At 46.7% G+C, this 25203-nt stretch overlaps 2 protein-coding genes across 6 annotated transcripts in view; both read left to right on the forward strand.

Annotated features, from left to right (window-relative positions):
• The window catches only part of caskin2b (CASK interacting protein 2b), a 62887-nt gene extending 47141 nt beyond the window's left edge, over positions 1–15746 (forward strand). For all 5 annotated transcript variants that reach the window (XM_084924971.1, XM_084924972.1, XM_084924973.1 and 2 more), the window contains 9 exons: positions 1094–1224; positions 2867–2933; positions 7910–8007; positions 8240–8350; positions 9340–9441; positions 9532–9670; positions 9751–11418; positions 12546–12834; positions 13111–15746. In XM_084924971.1, the coding sequence (XP_084781097.1) occupies positions 1094–1224; positions 2867–2933; positions 7910–8007; positions 8240–8350; positions 9340–9441; positions 9532–9670; positions 9751–11418; positions 12546–12834; positions 13111–13207 (2702 nt within the window). In that variant the 3' untranslated portion in view covers positions 13208–15746. The remainder of the gene's footprint in view (positions 1–1093; positions 1225–2866; positions 2934–7909; positions 8008–8239; positions 8351–9339; positions 9442–9531; positions 9671–9750; positions 11419–12545; positions 12835–13110) is intronic.
• Positions 15747–15835: 89 nt separating this feature from the next.
• Positions 15836–20897, forward strand: LOC146387942 (nuclear factor 7, brain-like). Its single transcript, XM_084924980.1, has one exon. The coding sequence runs from the start codon at positions 19440–19442 to the stop codon at positions 20877–20879; it is 1440 nt and encodes a 479-aa protein (XP_084781106.1). The 5' UTR covers positions 15836–19439; the 3' UTR covers positions 20880–20897.
• The last annotated feature ends 4306 nt before the right edge of the window (positions 20898–25203 follow it).

Raw genomic sequence — 25203 nt, forward strand, 5'->3', positions numbered from 1 at the left:
CTGCTGTAGCTGCCTGGCATTACCTCGGGCCTCCTCGTGATGTCTCAAGTTGCTTCATGTTGTCGAATAATCGTTTGTACGTCTGTTCGCGCCCTCTGATGTCACCAGTGCTATCACTTCCACCATGACGCCGAGTCTGTTTGAGAGGGGAAGCTCCCAGAGAAAGCAAACAGGAAGTTGGCTTCAGACGTCGAGCTTTAGTGCTCAGTAACAGAAAGTTCAATCTTTTCAACAGTGAGGTGAAGCGTGCTCAGAGCTAAAAGGCTGTTCCTGGCTCAAAACACACTTTGAAATAATCTTAGTCTAAGAGTTTAGGAAGTTTGAGACGTGGTGGTCTGCTGATCGCAGCTGGACTTTTTAGGTTCTTGAACACGTTTCTCCTCTGACTTCACGCCTTCGGATGACAGCTGAAACATCTTCAGGAACCTGAAACAAAGTCCAGTTACGTCCAGCTTCAGCACCTCAGGCGACCCTAACCTGTACGAGTGAGAGAAACCTCCACCGCTTCAATGTATGACTGAATGAGATGGTCAGTCCTCTCTTTCAGACCTGCTACAGCTGAGACTTTACCTCACAGCACTCAAAACTAAACACAGACACATCATTTAGTCCCCTCGCTGCCCGTCACGCCAGTTGTGTGAAACCAGCCGTTAAAGAACGGTGAGGCCGGAGAGTCGTCCTGGTGTGTCGGGTCCAAACACTCTGAATGATGCGCTGTGTCGCCTGCTTCAGCCTGAACTCGCGCTCTGAGCGTCGGGCTCCCACAGGGGAGTTTACAGAGCTGCGTTTGTGAGCACGGATCAGGTGTGTTTGAGGAAATGTTGTGCATGATTCGATGCTTTTCTCTCAGTGGCGGCGGATCAGCGGGAGAATCTTTTGATCCTGACGTGATTCCGGGTCGATTGAGAAGCTTTCCAGCTGCTCGTGCAGCTCAGGTAGATGTTGCACGAGCAGCTTCCCGGTCAGACTCGTGCCTGCAGCTGTGCTCCCACGCATCCCGTCCGGCACCCCCCATCTCCCCCAGCTTCCTCCAGCCTGACGTGCGTTGATGGTGGCTGGCGGGTTTGTTCATTGTCGTGTTTTTGGTTTGCAGCTGGAGACAGAAACAGCGTCGGGAGCACCGGCAGCGTGGGCAGCACCCGCAGCGCCGGCAGCGGGCAGAGCACTGAGAGCAGCCACGCCCCCAACGGACTGCAGCACCAGGCCAGTCACCATGACAACAAGGTACAGCGGATGCACGTGGACACATAAGCACCTTTTTTGAGCCCGTTTCTCAGATTTGGAAACTTTAATCTGGGCGAGTCTCTGAATTGAATACAGAAATGTTTTGGACTGAGTCGGTTTCACTACCACAGCCCGACTGTGACCTTTGACCCCCTGAAACACACTTTTATTGATATCTGGAAAAGGATTTAGGAGTTTACATAAACAGACCTCGGTAAGCTTGGGTGTCACGAATCACGTGAAACACAGAATTAGATGAGGAGATGACATGTGACTCCTGACACGCCGAGTACATCTGATGGCTGTAGATGCTACAGACAGCTTGTGTTTTCAGTTCTGCCCTGTGAGAAGTTATCACTGCACTGTGGATGGAAACATTTCATATTTGACTTGAACTGCGTGAACGTGTCTAATAATTGCTTTTATCAGTTTACAAAAGAAGAAGAAGGGGGGAGGATTTACTGAGTAATGCTGGAAGTCGGATTCGCAACCTGGAGGCTGGAAAAGTGTTTCAGGAATCGCCCCCACACCTTGTAAAACTTACCGCTGTTATTACTAATCGCATACCGGATCTTTTCAAGGCTCAGATAATACATAAGGTCCCTCAGCCATTGAGCCTGGGTGGGCAAAGGGGCAGCCCTCCATCTTAGTAGGATTGTACGTCTAGCTACAAGGGAGGCGAAGGAGAGCGTGCAACGCTGTGACGAGGTCAACCGTGCATCAGCCTCCCCGGTGGTGCCAAAAAGCGCAACTAATGGATTAGGATCCATATGGTGTCTAAGAGTTAGGGACAAGGTTTGAAATATATCTCTCCAGGCTAGGGCACGCCCAGAACATATGGATAAGGGAAGCCTCCCCACTCCCACACTTATCACAAGAGGGGTCAACATTCGGATACGTACGAGATAGTTTGACTTTGGAGAGATGGAACCTATGCACAACTTTAAATTGTAAAAGACAGTGGCGGCACATAGGGATGTGGAGTTAATGTGAGTATTAAGTCTCGTGTATCCATAGACAATGACTGATTTAAATCTTGTTCCCAGGACGTTTTAATCCAATCTATCGAAGAAACGTTCATGCTCACCAGCCTGTCATAGATAAGAGAGATAAACCCTTTACGTGTTGGAACTAGAGTAAGGTGCATATCCCCTGGGCTTGCAGCTGGTGCTACCGGGAAGTTTGGAATCTGAGATTGAAGGAAATGTCTGATCTGCACATATCTGCAAAGATGTGTACGTGGGAGATTAAACTTTTCAGAAAGCTGAGCAAAAGATGCAAAGGTATTGTCAAAAAACAGATCATTGAAACATGTAATGCCCCTGTCGTGCCAATCTCGAAATATAGGATCAGATAATGATGGCTGAAAAAAAGGGTTAGAGAAAATTGGACTCAGAAGGGCGAAGCCTGTTAATCCAAAATGCTTATCACATTAATGATTTGAATACCTGAGAGTCAGACTCAGTAAAACCTCCTAAAATGACCTAAAGATTTGCTGAAATCTCTCATTTGTCACGATTTGCACAGATTTGCCTTTTCATTTATAGTTTTTCTTCTAAATTCTTTTATTTTGTGTGTTGATGTGAAGCTCTGTGCTGCTCGCTGACTGCGCCGCTGCTGTTTTACATGTTTTTATGTGCAGGCGGCGCCCTCTGCTGTTGATCCAGGGCAGTCTGCAGACTTTAGCAGGCCGGCCGATCATCCTGCAGGTACCTATTCAGTTCAGTTCAATTCATTATATTACAATAATACACACAGAGAAAAACCCCAAAATCATATGACCCCTATGAGCAGAAAAACTCCCTTTTAAGAGGAAGTAACCTGCGGCAGAACCAGGCTCAGGGAGGGGCGGGGCCATCTGCTGCGACTGTCTGTGTGTTGAACAGTGTTGGGGAGTAACAGAATACATGTACTGGTGTTACATATTTAAAATACAAAATATGAGTATTCCCTTATAGTTACCGTTTGAATAGGTGGTAATCAGAATACAGTTACTTTGTTGAAATAAATAGAATACTCGGCGGTCATTTCCTGTTTCATATGTTAGGCTATCCCCTCTCTATGCTTTCTCCAATTTTGGTGATTAAATGCAGTGGAGCGTAGGTGTAGGTCAGTTGGATAAGCTTCATACAGTTAAGCACAATCACTACATGACAGAAACACAAGCTTATTCTCTCTTAATAAACATAGTACACATGTATGCCTGAATAAAAACAAACAGCTGAGATGTTAGAACACTTTCAGCCTTCAGGATCTCCATGTATTAACATGCTGTTTTTAGACTTGATGGATAGCATTAACAACCTGCTAGCTGCAAATAATCATGTGCAGTTCCACATGATTATTAACAGACAAAAAGAAAACATATTACTGATACGGAAATATTTTTCTATACGAGATCGCTGCAAAAAGTGCAGCCTTACCTAATGCCCACCTTACTGTTACTCATTTTATATTAAGATTTAAAAATCTAGTTGATATTGGTATGGTGAGCAACCTTCAGCAATAGTAATAAATCACACAGCAATATGTCTGTGAAGGTGGGCGTTAAGGCGTCTGGGAAGGGAACTCAAAACTGGATTATAGATGGCAGACAGTTGGTGTCGTAAACCACCACCTCTGTTCAAAGATGGTCGCTCACAGTGGACATAGATGGCTTCTTTCACTCCTCTTTCAAACCATCTGTCCTCTCTGTCCAAAATGTGAACATTGGCATCCTCGAAAGAGTGTCCTCTATCCTTAACATGCAGATGGACTGCTGAGTCTTGCCCTGTCGAGGTGGCTCTTCTATGTTGTGCCATGCGCTTGTGAAGTGGCTGTTTGGTTTCTCCAATGTAGAGGTCTGTAGACCAGAGCCATTTGACGTTAGAACTGAAGAAGCTTCTCGGATGAGAGGTGAAACGTCTTCAAGCAACTCAAAGAAGTCCAGATGCTTTTCTTTGCAAGCTCCTTTGGTCACACAGCAATAGTACATCCATCCATCCATTTTCTTCCGCTTATCCGGGGCCGGGTCGCGGGGGCAGCAGCCCAAGCACAGAAGCCCAGACCTCCCTCTCCCCAGCCACCTCCTCAAGCTTATCCGGGGGAACACAAGGCATTCCCAGGCCAGCTGAGAGATATAATCTCTCCAGCGTGTCCTGGGACTGCCCCGGGCCTTCCTCCCGGTGGGACATGCCGGAAAACCTCGCCCAGGAGGCGCCCAGGGGGGATGTCAGATGCCTGAACCACCTCAACTGGCTCCTTACAATGTGGAGGAGCAGCGGCTCTACTCTGAGCCCCTTCCGAATGGCCGAACTTCTCACCCTATTTCTAAGGGAGAGGCCAGCCACCCTTCGGAGGAAGCTCATTTCCGCCGCTTGTATCCGCGATCTCGTTCTTTCAGTCACTACCCACAGCTCGTGACCATAGGTGAGGGTAGGTCGACCAGTAAATTGAGAGCTTCGCTTTTACACTCAGCTCCCTCTTCACCACAACAGACCAGTACAGCGTCCGCATCACTGCAGCTGCTGCACCAATCCGTCTGTCGATCTCCCGCTCCCTTATCCCATCACTCGTGAACAAGACCCCGAGATACTTAAACTCCTCCACTTGGGGCAGGAACTCGTCCCTGACCCGGAGTGGGCACTCCGGGGCAGGAACTCGTCCCTGACCCGGAGTGGGCACTCCACCCTTTTCCAGCTGAGGACCATGGCCTCAGATTTGGAGGTGCTGATTGTCATTCCCACCTCTTCACACTCAGCTGCGAACCGTTCCAAGGCAAACTGGAGGCCATCACCCGATGAAGCCAACAGGACCACATCATCTGCAAAAAGCAGAGATCCTGAGACCACCCAAGTGAAAGCCTTCCGCCACTTGGCTACGCCTAGAAATTCTGTCCATAAAAACTACGAACAGAATCGGTGACAAAGGGTAGCCCTGGCAGAGCCCATCACCCACTAGGAACAAGTCCGACTTATTGCCGGCTATGGGGACCAAGCTCTTGCAATGTCGTATAAGGACTGAATGGCCAAACACCCCATACTCCCGGAGCACTCCCCACAGGACCCCCCTGAGGGACACGGTCGAATGCCTTCTCCAAGTCCACAAAACACATGTAGACTGGTTGGGCAAACTCCCATGCGCCGAGAGGATAAAGAGCTGGTCCAGTGTTCCACAACCAGGACAAAAAACGCATTGTTCCTCCTGTATCCGAGGTTCGACTAACGGACGAACTCTCCTCTCCAGCACCCTGGCATAGACTTTCCCAGGGAGGCTGAGGAGTATGATTCCCCTGTAGTTGGAACACACCCTCCGGTCCCCTTTCTTAAAGATGGGGACCACCGCTCTGGTCTGCCAGTCCTGTGGTACTGCCCCTGATCTCCACGCAACATCACAGAGACCTGTCAACCAAGACAGCCCTACAACATCCAGAGCCTTCAGGAACTTGGGGCGGACCTCGTCCTCCCCAGGGACTCTGCCACCAAGGAGTTGTTTAAATGCCTCAGTGACCTCGCCCCCAGAGATTGGTGGGTCATCCCCTTCGTCCCCAGACTCTGCTTCCACCACGGAAGACGTGCCAGTGGGATTGAGGAGATCCTCGAAGTATTCCTTCCACCGCCTGACAATTTTCTCAGTAGAAGTCAGCAGCACTCCACCCGCACTATACACAATACAGGTAGAGCACCACTTTCCCCTCCTGAGTTGCCCGACAGTTTGCCAGAATCTCTTCGAGGCAGTCCCAAAGTCTTTTTCCATGGCCTCTCCAAACTCCTCCCACACCCGAGTTTTTGCTTCTGCCATCCCCCGCTGCATTCCGCTTGGCCTGTCAGTACCTATCAGCTGCCTCCGGAGTCCCACAGGCTAACCAAGCCCGATAGGACTCCTTCTTCAGCTTGGTGGCTCCCCTCACCTCTGGTGTCCACCATTTGGTTCGGGGATTACCACCATGACAGGCACCAACTACCTTGCGGCCGCAGCTAAGTGCAGCGGCTTCGGCAATGGAGGTGCTGAACATGGTCCATTCGGACTCAATGTCCCCAGTCTCCCTCGGAATGCTGTTGAAGCTCTGCCGGAGGTGTGAGTTGAAGATCTCGCGGACCAGGGCCTCTGCTAGACGTTCCCAGCACACCCTTACCGTACGTGTGGGCGCGCCAGGTCTGTCCAGTGTCCTCCCTCGCCACCTGATCCAACTAACCACCAGGTGGTGATCAGTTGACAGCTCAGCCCCTCTCTTTACCCGAGTGTGCAAAACATAAGGCCTCAGGTCTGGTGATAGGATTACAAAATGAATCATCTACCTGTGGACTAGAGTTTCTTGGTGCAACGTGCACTTATGAACACTCTTATGTTCGAACATGGTGTTCGTTATGGCCAAACTGGTTTGCACAGAAGTCCAGTAACAAAACACTGCTTGGGTTCCGATCCGGGAGGCCATTCCTCCCAATCACACTCTTCCAGGTCTCACTGTCGTTGCCCACGTGAGCACTGAAGTCTCCCAGTAGGACAACAGAGTCCCCAGGGGGAGCTACCTCCAGCGCCCCACCCACGGACTCCAAAAAGGCTGGGTACTCTGAACTGCCACTCGGCACATAAGCACAGATGACAGTCAGACCCGTTCCCTGACCCGAAGGAGAAGGGAACAAACCCTCTCGTCCACTGGGAGAAACCCCAACATACCAGCAGCAAGCCGAGGGGATAACAAGATACCCACCCCAGCCCGACGCCTCTCACCAGGGGCAACTCCAGACTGAGACAGAGTCCAGTCCCTTTCCAGGAGACTGGTTCCAGAGCCCAGACCATGCGTTGCGGTGAGCCCGACTGTATCTAGCTGGTACCTCTCAACCTCACGCACTAACTCGGGCTCTTTCCCCACCAGAGAGATGACATTCCATGTCCCAGTTGCCAGTCTTTGTAGCCGGGAATCGGTCCGCCAGGACCTCCGCTTTTGGCTGCCACCCGACTCACATTGCACCTGACCCCTACGGTGAGTCGTGCAGTGGTGGGCCTGCAGAAAGATGGGCCCATCTCCCTTTTTCGGACTGTGCCCGGCCGGGCCCCATGGACTAAGGCCTGGCCATCAGACGCTCGCCCTCGGGTACCCTCCCTGGGCTTGGCTCCAGGGTGGGGCCCCGGTAACCCTATCCCGGGCAGGGTGAACTGTTCCCTCGATGGTATTTTCATAGGGGTCTCCTAAATCACTCTTTGTCTGGTCCCTCACCCAGGACCAGTTTGCCATGGGAGACCCTACCAGGGGGCTAGCCACCAGACAACATAGCCCCTGGGATCCCTGGGACACACAAACCCCTCCACCGCGATAAGGTAGCGATTCGCAGAGGGGCATAATACATTCATATAGTTGTAAAAAGCATTATAATAATATTAAGTAATCCAAAGTATTCAGAATACGTTACTCTCATTGAGTAATGTAACCGAATATGTTACAAAATACATTTTGGGCCATGTAATCTGTAATCTGTAGTGGAATACATTTTAAAAGTAATCTTCCCAACACTGGTCTGAAATCACATCTGAAATTACGATAAAAGTCGTAATGCACCGTCTGTGAAGCAGAGATATATTCTGCAGCAGCATACATCGGTCCTTCTGTTCCATTTCCTGCCTTATTTTACCTCCTGTCACTTTGAGGTGCTGCAGTAAATAATATCTAAGGTGTGTTTGATCTGCGTTGATCGTCTCCTTCGTGTAGGCGGGACTCCTCGGAGGCAGACAGTGACAGTGCAGAGACCTGCAGAGCAGAGCTTCTCCCAGCAGTTTGTTCGTCCTCAGCAGCTGCTGGATGGGAAGGTAAAGAGCAGCACTTAAAAACCAACTTCATGCTGTTAGTTTTTGTTTTGCATCACAATAATTTGCACATCAGCGTGGGAAAGTTCCAGAAAGCAGGTTTAACAAACTGAGAGTTTACATAAACCTGATTCCTCTGAGCTGGCCTCTGGTTCTATTTAAAAGCTGTAACTAAAAGAAGTAGGATCTTACTTACGTGTATCACCTGATGGATTAATGTCTGTGTGTGTTTTAGGATGCAGAAGCCATCTATCAGTGGCTGAGTGAGTTCCAGCTCGAGCAGTACACCGGAAACTTCCTGAACGCTGGATATGATGTACCGACCATCAGCAGGATGACCCCTGAGGTGACCCTTCACTCCTTTATTAAAAAAGAGCTGCACAACTTCTGTTGAAGTCATCCTCCCTCAGTATCAACATAGGATGACCCAAATTTAGACCCACTGCATCAGAACCAACCCAAAGGAAAACAAACTTCATCTCCATCTAAGAGGAGCCCTGACATAAACAGGTCCCAGCACACTTGGACCTGATTCACAATGACCTGAACACACCCTGCAGGTTTTAGATCCTTGTACTCTTCTCCCATGACTTCTGCGTTTTCTTTTTACACTCATTGTGGCATTGTGATTTCACTTAAATGACAACTTCCAGAGCTGATAAAATGAGGCTAGCGCTGAACCACCAAAAGCTGCAGTTTCTCCAACACCCAGGAGGGGCAGCAGTGAGTCAGTCCCCATAGACTCCCATGTTAAAACTTTACAGCTGAAACAAACGTGTTTACAGCCTGATACACAAACTGTTTGGTTTATGTAGATGACTTCCTCCTTCATAAAATATAATAAAATTCTAGAATTCTATTAGATGTCATGAAAAAATAATTTGCCAGATCCACGCCCCTTGTTGTCCAAAGGTTTCTGATCCCGAAAAAAAGCTCACAAGCTTCAACAACCAACAGGTGACATCACAGTGGTGACAGAAATTTTTATAAATGTTAGAAAGAAAAATTAGAAGTGAAACGTTTGTAAATGTGTAAATTGCAATTCACTATTTATTCCGGTTTAAAATGATCTAAAGATCAGTGAAAGTTAAAGAGTATTTCATAATTCGAAAATATTCTTGACACAATGTAAAAACTTACAAATTACAGAACCTTTTTTTCATAGACAAACAGATTCTTCTTTGTGATTAACTGAATAATCCAGTGAAGTATTGACCCGTGTCACGCTGACTGTAAACCACTGATGTAAACTCAGTCTCAGATGCAGTCTCAGGACTATGCGGCTCTGCGTGTGGTCATTTCTCTGAGTGACTCACTGATGTTTAATGTGTGCAGGATCTCACGGCCATCGGAGTGACCAAACCAGGACACCGCAAGAAAATCTCCATTGAGATCAACAACCTGAACATCCCCGAGTGGCTGCCAGAGTACATCCCAGTAAGACTGTCCGCTGTTTCGTGCACACACTGCTGCATAATAAGCTCAATACTTTTCACCTGATCCAACTCACGTGGCCTTTTCTCACAGTCTGATCTCTGCGAGTGGCTCAGTGCCATCGGCCTCCCGCAGTACCACAAAAAACTCTCAGAAAATGGCTATGACTCCATCAGCATCGTCAAAGACCTCACCTGGGAGGATCTGCAGGAGATCGGCATCACCAAGCTGGGTGAGGACTCGCTGGATCTTTGAGTTTGTGGATTGTGTTTCTGTCTGCGTTTTGAGTCTGATAATTCAATTTGCTTCCAGGCCACCAGAAGAAGCTGATGTTGGCAGTTAAGAAGCTGTGTGACATCCAGAGAGCGATCCTTCAGGCTGAATCAGGCCAAGGCACGCTGCGACGCAAAGGTCCCGGAGCCCTTCACCTGGTCGCCATTGAGGCCGAAGCTGGCAGCGAATGCTCTTCACCTCACACCCCGAAGATGCTGACCTTCCAGGACAGCGAGCTGAGCGCCGAGCTTCAGACAGCAATGTCAAGCCACTACGGAGACTGCGAGGAAGGTTTGGCCATCAAGAATGCGGTGGGGATGTCCCAGAGCCAGGAGAGCATTGACACCCGGTCCAGAGGTTCTGGACGCTCGCAGGAGCCTCCTACAGCCTCCATCACCCCCCAGAACTGGTCCCAGGAGAGCCTGGAGGGCAGCCCCGCCAAGGAGAGGAATCTTCCTGAGGGATGGGACCAGAGGCCCCTACAGCAGCAGCCTCTGCCAAAACAGGTTCCTCTGGGTACGGCCACTGTGTTCAAGTACCCGGCCATCCCTGCAAAGCCCAAACTGCCTGGATCCCAAGGCTCCTCCCCTCACGGCTCCCCAACCCTGAAGGGGTTCAGTTACCTGCACTCTCAGTGCGGTTCCACAGACCTGAACTCGTCTCCCAGGCACCAGAACCACGCTATGACCCTGACACCACCCAACAAGCGCACCCAGAGCATCACCCGCTACGCTCTGTCAGACGGAGAGCCCGATGAGGACGATGAGGAGCTGATGCGTGCTGGAAACGTGCCATCTTACGCCACTTTAACGCGCAAGCCCGGCCGCCACCAGCTGGCTCGACTGCAGCCAAGTCCAGACAAAAATGGCAGCGTGGGACGCAGTCAGTCGTTTGCTGTCCGGGCCCGGAAAAAAGGTCCCCCTCCTCCTCCCCCAAAGAGACTGAGCTCAGTGAGCAGCACCACCAGTGGCGAGCTAAGCGACAGCAGCACGACTTCGTCCACTGGCGGCGTAGTGACTGACAGTCCGGGGAGCGTGCGCAGCATCGCAGCGTCCCTGGAAAGCGGCGCAGAGGGGAAGAGCAGCTCCACACCAGATATTGTGCGGCACGAGGCTCCATCTCCCTCCCTCAGCTCCGAGGTTGCAGGAGTAAGGAGGAGGGTGAAGAGCCAGTGTGTTTCCACCGAGAACAACGGCAGCACTAAGCAGGACCGAGGGGTCAAATCGGACTCCGAGGAAGAAGAGTCAAACGCTCATGGACTGGAACGCTCCTCGTCACCTCAAAACAGCTCCAGCGAGTGCATCCCCTTCGCCGAAGAGGGCAACCTGACCATCAAACAGAGGCCCAAAGCTCCAGGTCCGCCCAGGGCTGAGGCCGTGCTGGAGCCTCCTGATAAGCCAGCGGCCAAGAATCTGGAGGTGCTGGAGTTTAATCTGAAAGAGTCGGACACGGTGAAGCGCCGACACAAACCCAAAGACAAGGAGCAGGGAGGAGGGTCCCCCAGCAGAGAGGGAGCAGGGGCCACCGAGCCCGAGTCTGACAGCAGCAGGCCTCCATCCCTGAACCCGGAGGTCAGTCTGAGAATCAGTGAGACCAGCGTGGAGAGGCCAGCCAGTCCAGCAACCGGTTCCCCCATTAAACCTCCTCTTTCCCCAAAACCTGCTGTCGCCCCAAAACCTGTCCGGCACAGTCTGCTGGCTTCACAGGGTAAGAGACTCACACCTCACTGATACGCTGTAACATTATAAAACCCGCAGATTCGGCTTCTTAAGGAAATGTGGGCTCAGTAACTGACCGAATTCTGATTTGACTGTAGATGAAACATGCGAGTCCTACTTTCCTTGACTTGTGATCTGTTACTACGCCCTCTGGTTTCACTTGGATGAAGGAGAAACTGGAACTTTGGTTCTGGGCTTGGAGTAGGGGCATGTTGTAGTTACTTTGAGTCTTTTATTTCTAGACAGAGCTTGAGACTGGGACTTTTGGACTTTGGACTTTTTGAGTTGGACTTAGACGCTTTCCTGGGTCTTGGTTCTTTTTCTTTTGGGTGCTCCCTTTAGTGGTCTCCACAGTGGACCATCTGCCTCCTCCTCACTCTATCCCAGCATCCTCTTCTGTCATACTAACCCTCTGCACGTCTTCCTCTTTTTTTCCTACCTGGCAGCTCCATCTTCATCATCTTTTCACCAAATATCCACTCTCTCGCCTCTGCACATGTGCAGATCAGCTAAGCCTTGCCTCTCTAACTTGGTACTATTACAAATTTGCAGATTTGCTAGATAAAAGTATCTCAGTCGTGTTTGTAAGTGATGGTGGAACTTGAGATGGAAAGGAAGATTAGAATGGATGGATGATATGATTCAATTCAATTACATTTTATTTATACAGCGACAAATCACAACAACAGTCGCCTCAAGGCGCTTTATATTGTACAGTAGACCCTACAACAATACATACAGAGAAAAACCCAACAATCATATGACCCCCTGTGAGCAGCACTTTGGCGACAGTGGGAAGGAAAAACTCCCTTTTAACAGGAAGAAACTCGACAGAACCAGGCTCAGGGAGGGGCGGGGCCATCTGCTGTGATTGGTTGGGGTGAGAGAAGGAAGACAGGATAAAGACATGCTGTGGAAGAGAGACAGAGGTTAATAACAGATATGATTCAGTGCAGGTCTGTTAACACAGTGAGTGAAGAAAGAGACTGAAGAAGAAATGCTCAGTGCATCATGGATGGATGAAAGGATGTAACTTGACTTGGATGTAGGTTGACATGTCTCAACCTTCACTTGGCACTTGTTGGTGTTTTACTATATGGATATCTTCTTCTGCAGGACTGTCGTCTCCTACTGTGACCGTCAGTGTGGTTCAAAGTCTGGCCTTCGCCTCTCCATCCTCACCCACCCGCGGGCCTCCAGCTCCAGCTCCATCCACTCAGGCCCCCCAGAGCCCGTCTCTGGCAGCTGGGAGGTCTCACATATATGCATTGGGTCCAGGTCTTCCCCCTGAGCCGTCCATGGGGGTGGAGGTGGCTCAGCAGAGACTGGATCAGACCAGCACATCTCTGGCAGCAGCTCTAAAAGACGTCGAGAGAAAACTGAACGTGGAGAACAGCTCTGACAGGTAAGATCACCCACCTGAGGGTCAGGTCAAAATCATAGTCAACTCATTTTCCCCAGCATGGCTGCCCTTCCCACAGCAACTGAAGCATTTTGTTTGGACCTTAATTTGGTAGTTATCTGGTGTCACAGCAGCTTTCAGACTATATGCACAAGAATTGCAAAGCTGGCAGGAATATGGAAGTTTTGTTTGGATTTTTCTTCTCTTCTGTGTTTGCATCATAAGTAATGTATATTTGTGTATATTTGTGTATATTTGTGTCTCATTCTTTAACACCAGTGGACCGAACCAAGTGAGGTCTGCAGGAACCATTTTGGACGACATCGGCAACATGTTCGATGACCTGGCCGATCAGCTGGACGCCATGTTGGACTGAAATAAACAGAAAGCCCAACGTAAACCTCAGGAAGTGACATATGGATTAAGGAGGAGCTACTGCCTCCGCCTGAACACCAGCACTTAGTCAAACGGAGTCGTCTACATTTCTAACCCACAGCTGTGTCTGGCCTCTGGTTCCAGGTCGGCGCGGCTCTTTAGTGTCTCAGGAGAAACCCTGAGCTGAATATTATATCACTGTTAAACACGAATACTGTAACATGAATTTTTATGCTTCGGACATCAAAGGGCACAAAAGTCTCGCCATCACCTGCTGGCCAGCTTGTGCTCCCGCAGCTTCCTGATAAAAGACCTACTACAGACCATAATACTGGTTACCAGTCAGAATGATGAACTATGACTGCATGTATGAAATAATGGTTGGTACCATTTTTGCTGTTTGGATACTGAATAAATGTTGGAAACCCATTGTGCTAACGAGGAGTAAAAACAGTGAAGTCCTTTAAATCTTACGTGATGGAGACTTCGGCAGGCAGAGACGAGGTGAGCTCAGAAACCAACGCTTTCGTTCAGTGGCCTTCCATTAACCCGAGGATCGCGCTACCAGAGCAAACATTTCCAAATCAGGCACTTGAATCATCAGAGGGCCCAAACTAAGCAACGGCAAACCGACTGTATGTGTGAAAAGAGACTATTGACTGTGTTTCTGCAGGGAAGCTGATGCCTTTTCCTTTTTGAACCAGCATCAGTGGCACTGCGTTATAAAACACGTCCTCGGTTTTTTGTGGCAGCTTCTGTCATAAAGCGCTGGCACCATCTCTGGAACTTTTTGGCCTCTTTTCGCTCCTAGTTTTGGTTTCTGGAACATTTCGTGTTTGAGTTTCCAGTAGCAGTACAGAAAACTCTGAAAAACACTAAATTACTTGCTCAACATCAACACCAAACATGGAGCTAAAAGAGAATGTGGACAACACGTATAGTCAACATGTGCCACCTATGAGGTTGCCAATCAGTAAGTGTAAACTTTTAAAATGTATTTTCAAGTGACCATTTAAATATAACTTTATATGCAAGCAGACTGAAGTTTCTGCTCTTTTCCTTTGACTCTGCTCAAAACCTGTCACTCGTGCTCCTGAAATCAGGAACTGTTGTAACCTGAATTTCTGTAGTTATCGTACTTTGTTTTCTTGCTGCTGAAACAAAACCTGGATGGTCTTCGACTGTTTTTACTCTGTGGAACCGTTTCAAATCTAACCTTTGTAATATTTAAAGAAATCTATTTTATACAGATATTAACCCTGTGTAATAAGTTCTCGCGGTGTGTCTGCGATGGTTAAAAACCCTTTTCTACTCTGTGTGTTTATGAAAACCTGTAAAAGTGCTCGACCGTGTTGTTTGTTCAAAGGGAAGAAAAGCATATTAAGCTCATTTCACGTGTGGACAGCTGACCACAGCATGAGACACTTATATATATACATGTTATTTTTTTATATTCATTTTAGCCAAATTAGTATTTAAATTAGAGTTATCGAAATATGTATATTGTACACTAGTAGAGGTATATACAGGAGTGCATATCCAACCAAAGGTCTGTACAGATTTTCATAAACATTTCCTTTAAAAGAAAATGAGTGAAATTTGGAGCTGTTACCCTCGTTACTGTAAGATGCTTCTGAAATGTTATTTTCATGTCCAGCCTGCAGTGTATGGATACTGCATGCCATGCTTGCTCTGTTTCATTTGTGCGCTGTCTGTTGTTGTCCCGTCGTTGTGTGGTCTGTGTGAATGAGATGCTCTGCTTTGGATTTGTGATTCTCAGGAAAATCCCTGTATGCATGGCTGCTCCATGACTCCTGTTCCCAATGTGCCAGACTAAGATTTCCATCTCAGCTGGCCAAACAGACGGCAGCAGTACCACTTTTGTTTTGTTTATTGGTCAATCTTAAAAGGTTAGCGCCTCTGTGATATAAAAGTTTTGCTGAAACGTGTTTGAAATCAAAGTAATGTTCCCACTGTGGCTGGTTTACTGGCAAATACTCCATTCAGGGCCAGTAACGAAAAAGGTTTTAAGGTGGTGTTTGAAGTTTAACATAGCTATTTATGAAGCACTAGTACTAACATCCTTAACAGGTGTTACACACACATATAAAGCTGGATATCATCAGCACAGAAGGTCATGCAGCTGTATTTTCAGATATTTGACTGTACAGGGCAAATAAAGAGGACCCAGGAGGCTTCCCTGAGGAGTTCCCCACATTAACGATAGGCCAGTGCATCTGTTCTGACATGTCGCCTTTTAACATTTTAGCAATAATTTTTATGTCTTTCATACAACCTGCTATTGTCCATCAATGTTTTATATCACAGCTTAAAACATGTTACTTTACCTTACGGAGCTGAAAAACAGAATCACTGAAACACGATCTTCCAAAATAATCTCCAGAAACAGTAAATATGTAATGTAAGTGTAGTGTGTTGTTGAGCTGGATGATGTCTGTGTGTGCGCTGCTGCTTTTGTTTGGTTGTTCTTTTGTCCTCTGAGCTGTTTGTGTAACCATTAAATATACATACTGTCCTGATTTGGGGTTTCTTTACTCGTACTTGTGACACTGACACACAGCTTCACCACAGATGGGCTGATTACTTTTTCAAGCAACAAGTAAAGTAAGGGATTACTATTGCAAAACATTAATTCGATTACTGTTACTTTCCCGTAAGCACGCTGCGTTACTAAACCGTGATTTTGTTTCTGTGAGCGTCTCATGATAATGACGTACGAGCGTGTGGCGTCCGTGACAGCAACAGACGTGCAGATCAACAACGGATAATATGGAGTGATGGAGAGAGTACGACCGTGCAGCGTTTAAAGCGTGGAAGTAATCACATTACTTTGAGTTTGATTGCGTAAAAAGTGACACGAACATTAGCGTCCGCTGTGCACTCTGTGTGGGAAGAAAACTTTCTACAGCGAAAAATTAAACTTCAACTCTGAGCGAGCAGCGAGCACGAATGTGATATTCCCAGAGAAACCCCGGATGAATGACCATGGGGGAGGGCTTCATTAAAACTTCAGAAAAATGTAGTTAAAGGTCTTAAATTTTTGAGCTACTTTAACCAAAGCCGTGAATGATGAGGTGTTTGTTTTTACACACATTTATCCCAAAATTGAAGCTCTGGCCTGATTAAATGTGAATATCTGAATCACAACATTGTATATTGACAAATAAAGAAAAACATTCTGGGGCCACTTTTCCTGAGCTTTCAGAAAGCAGATCATGTATTTTGTTGCTGTGTCCAGCAGAGGGCGACACGAACCTGCTAATTCTATCAGGACCTGAAAATATGAAATACCTGGATGTATAGATACCTCTTACACTTGTATATTTACTGCATACTGAGCAAAAATCCTCAGAAGAAAAACTGGACTTTAGATTTAAAACAATCATTTTTTTATCTTTCTTTTTTTTTTTTTGATTCACGACTATAATAAATAAGACTGATTAGTGTAACTTTGATCTTCCCTAACTTTTCAGAGTTTGGAATTAGGCAATGTTGACGTGATCTGTGTCATCAGATTATCCAAAAACATGTTTGTATAAGAGCAGAGATGCACTGATTGGAATTTCTTTGACACATTCCAGTTTTCTTCCCAGGGATGATGACTGACAGCATAAACACACCTGTGTGTGTAAGTGTCTGTCCTCCCACCAGTGGGTGTGGGGGTTTCTTTCTTTTCCTCCCTCCGTTCTTCCTTCCCAGGGTTAGGGCTGTGTGGTTGCATTTATTCCTGTTCCTGGATTGGCTAATTCGATAGACAGCAAGCTCCTAACCGCCAGATGACCCTCTCCCCAACAGTGGGTGTTTCAGTGTTTGTTTTTTGTGTGTGAAAATCCTAACTCAAAAAGTGAAATTGGAGTAAATTTGTGTGTCTGCTGTTAAGAGAGTTTGTGCAGATCTTTGTACATTAGAGAACCCAGAGTTTCATTCACTGTGTAAATTAAACACTACGGCCGTCTCGCAGCAGTCAGGAGCATTTTTGTGTTATCCTGTTATTTGGAAGGAGTTTAGGTCAAATGTAGGGGGTGGGAATAGTAAGACCAGGAGATAGTGGAGTACCCTTGAGAGAGAGAGAGCCAGCAAACGATTGGCTGAGCAGTCACCCCTATTGTTTATTCCTAACACCCCGCCAGACGGTGGGACAAAGTCGGCTTAGGGCCCACAACGACAACACCCGGAGCCCCAAAGAGTCCAGGGCACCCCACCTAGTGGCCCTGCAGGCACCCACGAGCTCCCCAGGTGCAGACCAGACATTGCAATGGGGGCCAACCCACCCCACAGGCGAGTCGGCCAAGGAAGCGCAGACCACCCCATCAGAGTTACCAACTCCTCAGTAAGAAAAATCGCTATTGGCTGTCCTAAAAGTCGCTAGAAGTCGCTAAATGATGTCATCGCCTAATTTACATAATTGGTCATACTTGTGTAATTGTAACCAACGCTGTAGGAGAGAGAACATCATGGAAGATTCGATTCAATTCAATTTTATTTACACAGCGCCAAATCACAACAACAGTCGCCTCAAGGTGCTTTACATTGTACAGTAGACCCCACAACAATACATACAGAGAAAAACCCAACAATCATATGACCCCCTATGAACAAGCACTTTGGCGACAGTGGGAAGGAAAAACTCCCTTTTAACAGGAAGAAACCTCCAGCAGAACCAGGCTCAGGGAGGGGCGGGGCCATCTGCTGTGATTGGTTGGAGTGAGAGAAGGAAGACAGGATAAAGACATGCTGTGGAAGAGAGACAGAGGTTAATAACAGATATGACTCAGTGCAGAGAGGTCTGTTAACACATAGTGAGTGAAGAAGAAACACCCAGTGCATCATGGGAATGGAAGAACGCAGTCTTACATATTTGTTTAATATGTGCGTTGAAGGACATGTCCTGGTCAAACATGACTCCAAGGTTCCTCACAGTGTTACTGGAGGCCAAGGTAATGCCATCCAGAGGAAGAATCTGCTTAGAGACCATATTTCTAAGATTTTCAGGGCCGAGTACAATAACCTCAGTTTGATCTGAATTAAGAAGCAGAAAGTTAGCGGCCATCCAGGTCTTTGTGTCTTTAAGACATTCCTGCAGTTTAACTCATTGGTGTGTGTTATCTGGCTTCAACACCTGACACCAGAGCCTCAGCTGCAGGCATTAAAAAAGACAACTGTGCATTCAGACCATGATTCTGCTTGATAAAAGTACCAGACAGGACAGGTTAGAGCAAAAAAATCTGATCTTTTAAAACAAGATCTCCTCCAGGGCCAGCATGCACCACTGCAACCACCCCAGGCCTCACACTTCAAGACCATAAGGCAGCAGCCAGCCACCTCCGCCCACCACCTGTTTGACCCACTGCCCTCTGGTCACGGCACACACACACAAACACACATCCTGCCCACCCACCTCACCAATCTGAGCCATGGTGTGAGTAACCCTCAGCTCTCAGGTGACTCCCACACCGACTCTACTCTGACCGAGTCTTCTCTTTGCTCTCCAATCTGTGCTTTATTCTTATTCTGTGGAGTACCCATAATTTCATTGTACATTGACAATAAAGGGCTATTCTATTCTATTCTATGTTGCACTGGTCAAATCTGCCTCTTAACACAGAATGTAAATATTACCAACACATGTTCCTATGAACTCAAACTCCGTGGAGCTTCTTTACTTACTGCACACCTGAAATAAATGAGTTGACATGATGAACCCCTCTGAAGTTTTGAGATAAGAAATTAGCTTTTTTGAATGTGAAGCCAACTTACAAATGTTACAGGACTAAACTTCAACTCTTCACAGTATCACAGTCAGAACTTTGTTATCCTCATTGAATAAACTTCTAAAGTTGAGACTGTCCTGATGAAATTTGGACAAACCTGTTTTACAGTTTCCAGCGGCTGACAGGTCGGCTTTTGTACTCTGGGAAAAACATCTTACCTGAGGAGTTCTGACAAAGCCCCGCCCCTCACTGACTCACTTGAAAGAAACTAGGAAACACCTTGTTATTGTTCCTCATTAAAGAGACACACATACACCATCAGACCAAAGTACCAGCTTCCTCTGAGCGAGTCCAGCTGCAGGAGACAAAAGTGGAAGACCACAACAGCCACACTGAAAGTAAGTTAGTCTAAACATACGACTCAGAGGAAGTTTCAGTGAAGAGGAGAAGGAGAACCAGGACTGACTGTACTTCCTGTTTTCAGCTTCATTCACACACTCGATGGCTTCTGGATCAGACGAGGATCTTAACTGCTCGGTGTGTCAGAACATCTTCTCAGATCCTGTTGTTCTGTCATGCGGCCACAGCTTCTGTACAGACTGTCTGAAGAGCTGGTGGAGAGCAGACTCAACACACAAGTGTCCAGTTTGCAGGAGAAGATCTTCAAGGGACGATCCACCTCGTAACCTGGCTTTAAAGAACCTGTGTGAGTCCTTCCTACAGCAGAGAGATCAGCGAGCTTCAGAGGATCTCTGCAGTCTGCACTCTGAGAAACTCAGACTCTTCTGTTTGGACCATCAGCAGCCAGTGTGTGTCGTCTGCAGAGACTCTGACAAACACAACAAGCACAGATTCAGACCCATCGATGAAGCTGCACGACAACACAAGGACAAGCTTCAGGAAGCCCTGGAGCCCGTAAAGAAGAAGTTAAAGGTCTGTGAAGAAGTCAAAGTGAAGTTTGACCAAACAGCAGAACACATTAAGGCCCAGGCCCGATGCACAGGGAGGCAGATTAAGGAGCAGTTTAAGAAGCTTCACCAGTTTCTAGAAGGAGAAGAGGAGGCCAAGCTGGCTGCACTGAGGGATGAAGAGGAGCAGAGGAGTGGGAGGATGGAGGAGAGGGTGGAGGCTCTGAGCAGAGAGATAGCAGCTCTTTCAGACACAGTCAGAGCCACAGAGGAGGAGCTGAGAGCTGAAGACGTCTCATTCCTGCACAACTACAAGGCTGCAGTGGAAAGAGTCCAGCGCTGCCCCCTGCTGGATGATCCACAGCTGCCCTCAGGAGCTCTGATGGACCAGGCCAAACACCTGGGCAACCTGACCTTCAACATCTGGAACAAGATGAAGGACTTGGTGTCCTACACGCCTGCGATCCTGGACCCTAACACCGCTCACCCTGAAGTCCTCCTGTCTGAAGATCTGAGCAGCTTTAGAACAGGAGAGAGGCAGCAGCTTCCTGATAATCCCGAGAGGTTTGATGGAGACAGCTGTGCTGTCCTGGGCTCTGAAGGCTTTAAGTCAGGGACTCACAGCTGGGACGTTCAGGTTGGAGACAGTAAACTGTGGATAACAGGTGTGTCAGCAGAGTCCTGTCAGAGAAAGGGACACATACAATCTGGATTTCTGGAAATAGGGCATCAAAATGATCGATATTATGAATGGGCACCACCAGCTCCGGTGTCTTTTCTCCCAGTAAGGAGGAAGCTCCAGAGGATCAGAGTGACTCTGGACTGGGACGGAGGGAAGCTGTCGTTCTCTGATCTTGATACTGACACACACATACACACCTTCACACACACCTTCACTGAGAGGATGTTTCCTCTTGTTGAAGGTGACTGTAAGTATTCCACCACAGTGCAGGTGTTACCGATGAAGGTGTGTGTGACAAAACAGGCTCCCGACTTTCGTGCTAAAGTGAGGAATTCAAAACAGCCAATTTAAGATGTGATGATAAATTTGGATCTAATCTGTTTGGTTTTGGTGGTTTTAGTTGTCTTCTGGTTCTCCGTTTCCACTTCCCCTCTATAGAGTTGTTAACTGCATTGTGTTTGTAATTTTTCATTTATGTTGATTGTTCTGATCCTCTGTACGGGTTCTTTATGATAATATTTTCAGTTTTACTTTCTTCTTTTGAGTTCACTAAATTTTGTACTCTGGTTTATAGTTATGTCTTATATTTCGTTCCTTGACCCTAACCCTATGTCCCCTTGTATCTTCACCCACGACTGCAGACCTGCCGATGGTTCCAACACCATCATTGAGTTTGCTTTTTTAATTTGGTAGCTGTTTTCTTCTGTGTTTGTTCTCCACCTTTTTCACCTTCCCTTGTTACCTTGTGTTCTCTCAGTGTTTGTCCTTTGTTGTGTTGGCTGTGTAGCTGTGCACTCCTTGTGCTTCCTGAATGTGTTTTCGTAATGCTTTCTAATATGTGGATTCCCAGATTTTTGCTCTTTGTTTATTCCTGGGCTTTTGGACATATTTCCTTGCTTCTTGTTCTACTGTGTCCACACAGCCTATTGTAATAAACGTAGTTCAAATTTCAAATTCAAATTCAAATTCAAATTTTATTTGTCACACACACACACAACCATACACAGTATGACATGGGGGTGAAATGCTTGTAGCTGTACAATGCCCGACCATTAAATGACAGAAAAAAAGTTTAACTAATTGGTGTGTGTTATCTGGCTTCATGGACAGATAGAGCTGGGTGTCATCTGCATAGCAGTGTAAATGTATGCTATGTCTTCTAATGATGCTGCCTAAGGGAAGCATGTATAATGTAAACAGAATTGGTCCTAGCACTGAACCCTGTGGAACTCCATAATTAACCTCAGTGGGTGAAGAGGACTCTCCATTTACATGCACAAACTGGAGTCTATTAGATAGATATGATACAAACCACTGCAGCACAGTACCTGTAATACCTACAGCATGTTCTAATCGCTCTAATAGGATATTATGGTCGACAGTATCGAACGCTGCACTGAGGTCTAGCAGGACAAGCACAGAGATGAGTCCACTGTCAGAGGCCATAAGAAGATCATTTGTAACCTTCACTAAAGCTGTTTCTGTGCTGTGATGAGCTCTGAAACCTGACTGAAACTCTTCAATAAACCATTCCTCTGCAGATGATCTGTTAGCTGTTTGACAACTACTCTTTCAAGGATGTTTGATATAAAGGAAGGTTGGAGATTGGCCTATAATTAGCTAAGACTGCTGGGTCTAGAGATGCTTTTTGAGTAAAGGTTTAACTACAGCCAGCTTGAAGGCCTGTGGTACATAGCTGATTATTAGAGATAGGTTGATCATATTTAAGATTGAAGCATTAATTAATGGCAGGACTTCTTTCTATTTCTTTTATACAGCGGTCCCTTGTTTATCACAGGAGTTATGTTCTAGGCCGACACACTTTTGAGCCAACTAAGAAAAGCCAGTACAGGAGAAATCTGCTCTCTCTTTCTGGTCCCTGTCAGGACTCTTGCTGCAGCATTTTGGATCCATTGAAGGCTCTTCTCTGTATGCTGCTGCCAAGTATCCGTCTCTGTATAGCTGCAGACTTTCCCATTTGTTTATTTTTATCTATAAATCTGTGTTTGGGCTGGTTCCTTCTTATCTGAGTGTCTATATGTGTTTGTCCCCAAAGCAGCAAAGCAAAAGGAAAAAATCCTTTTAAATATTCTGCCCTTGTTTCCTGTAAGGATCTACAGAAGAAGCTGAAATGATCAGAACTGGTTCTGATGGAGACGTTTAAGACTATCGTCATGGAGTGTGAAAACAGCTCTTTCCACCGGTGTGACTGCTTCTAATGATCTTGCAATCACTTATTTATAACTGTATGTTAGAACCAGGACTTCTGCACTGAAGATCAGTTGCATTTGTTTATTTACTTCTTATACAATGTATTGTACTTGTTGCTGTTAAGTCTAATTGTTGAATGTTGTCATTGTGCTTCTTAAATTTGTAAACTCTTAGTTCAGTCTATAGGATCAAGACATTCCTGTGATCCTGACCTCCTCTCCAGCCACTCTGTGCTGGGGGAGGATTATTGTCCACACATCCCTTGTGAAGATTCTGTTTCTTGTGTTGTCGGCTTCCTGCCCTTTTGTGGCTTCACTGTGTTGTGCACGGTGAACCAATGCAGGGATTGAACCATATACTGGGTGTGGGGGAGATCACCATTTTATGACCAGGATGTTGTTAGAAACAGTTGGAAGTCACGCACACAGAGAGACACACATTCTCACATGCATACACACACACACACACACACACACACACATTCTCACATGCACACACACACACACACACACACACACATTCTCACACACACACACACACACACACACACATTCTTGCACATGCATACAGATGCTTACACATACACACATACAGGGAGTGCAGAATTATTAGGCAAATGAGTATTTTGTCCACATCATCCTCTTCATGCATGTTGTCTTACTCCAAGCTGTATAGGCTCGAAAGCCTACTACCAATTAAGCATATTAGGTGATGTGCATCTCTGTAATGAGAAGGGGTGTGGTCTAATGACATCAACACCCTATATCAGGTGTGCATAATTATTAGGCAACTTCCTTTCCTTTGGCAAAATGGGTCAAAAGAAGGACTTGACAGGCTCAGAAAAGTCAAAAATAGTGAGATATCTTGCAGAGGGATGCAGCAGTCTCAAAATTGCAAAGCTTCTGAAGCGTGATCATCGAACAATCAAGCGTTTCATTCAAAATAGTCAACAGGGTCGCAAGAAGCGTGTGGAAAAACCAAGGCGCAAAATAACTGCCCATGAACTGAGAAAAGTCAAGCGTGCAGCTGCCAAGATGCCACTTGCCACCAGTTTGGCCATATTTCAGAGCTGCAACATCACTGGAGTGCCCAAAAGCACAAGGTGTGCAATACTCAGAGACATGGCCAAGGTAAGAAAGGCTGAAAGACGACCACCACTGAACAAGACACACAAGCTGAAACGTCAAGGCTGGGCCAAGAAATATCTCAAGACTGATTTTTCTAAGGTTTTATGGACTGATGAAATGAGAGTGAGTCTTGATGGGCCAGATGGATGGGCCCGTGGCTGGATTGGTAAAGGGCAGAGAGCTCCAGTCCGACTCAGACGCCAGCAAGGTGGAGGTGGAGTACTGGTTTGGGCTGGTATCATCAAAGATGAGCTTGTGGGGCCTTTTCGGGTTGAGGATGGAGTCGAGCTCAACTCCCAGTCCTACTGCCAGTTTCTGGAAGACACCTTCTTCAAGCAGTGGTACAGGAAGAAGTCTGCATCCTTCAAGAAAAACATGATTTTCATGCAGGACAATGCTCCATCACACGCGTCCAAGTACTCCACAGCGTGGCTGGCAAGAAAGGGTATAAAAGAAGAAAAACTAATGACATGGCCTCCTTGTTCACCTGATCTGAACCCCATTGAGAACCTGTGGTCCATCATCAAATGTGAGATTTACAAGGAGGGAAAACAGTACACCTCTCTGAACAGTGTCTGGGAGGCTGTGGTTGCTGCTGCACGCAATGTTGATGGTGAACAGATCAAAACACTGACAGAATCCATGGATGGCAGGCTTTTGAGTGTCCTTGCAAAGAAAGGTGGCTATATTGGTCGCTGATTTGTTTTTGTTTTGTTTTTGAATGTCAGAAATGTATATTTGTGAATGTGGAGATGTTATATTGGTTTCACTGGTAAAAATAAATCATTGAAATGGGTATATATTTGTTTTTTGTTAAGTTGCCTAATAATTATGCACAGTAATAGTCACCTGCACACACAGATATCCCCCTAAAATAGCTAAAACTAAAAACAAACTAAAAACTACTTCCAAAAACATTCAGCTTTGATATTAATGAGTTTTTTGGGTTCATTGAGAACATGGTTGTTGTTCAATAATAAAATTATTCCTCAAAAATACAACTCTGCACTCCCTGTAGTGCCTTGTCTTAGAACCATTGGGGGGTTTCACGGTGGGAGGTGCTTGTGTTGTGTTGTGTATTGTAACAGTTGTCAATAAATAGCAGCCAGCGAGCTGCTCTTTGAAGGACTTTGGGCTGGACACAGGTGAGGAGCTCCAAGAGCTGGTTCTTGACCAAAGACGTCCCTCGCTAGCGGGTTGAAGATGTTCTGTTATGTCTTCTTTTCTTCATGATGAATAAGTCTCTAAACTAGTGGGGCCTGTGGAAACACAGTTGTAACTTGTCCTGCTGTCTAGGCAAGTTTTCTGCAGGAAAAGGGTGCTAATGTTAATTCGAC

Source organism: Perissodus microlepis, chromosome 4 (genome assembly GCF_051167445.1).
Source record: "Perissodus microlepis isolate ML-2025 ecotype Zambia chromosome 4, ASM5116744v1, whole genome shotgun sequence".
Classification (NCBI taxonomy): domain Eukaryota; kingdom Metazoa; phylum Chordata; class Actinopteri; order Cichliformes; family Cichlidae; genus Perissodus; species Perissodus microlepis.

What these genes read in the sequence shown, in the direction of transcription:
- LOC146387942 (XM_084924980.1), top strand. Translation starts at nt 19,440, where the DNA reads ATGGCTTCTGGATCAGACGAGGATCTTAACTGCTCGGTGTGTCAGAAC.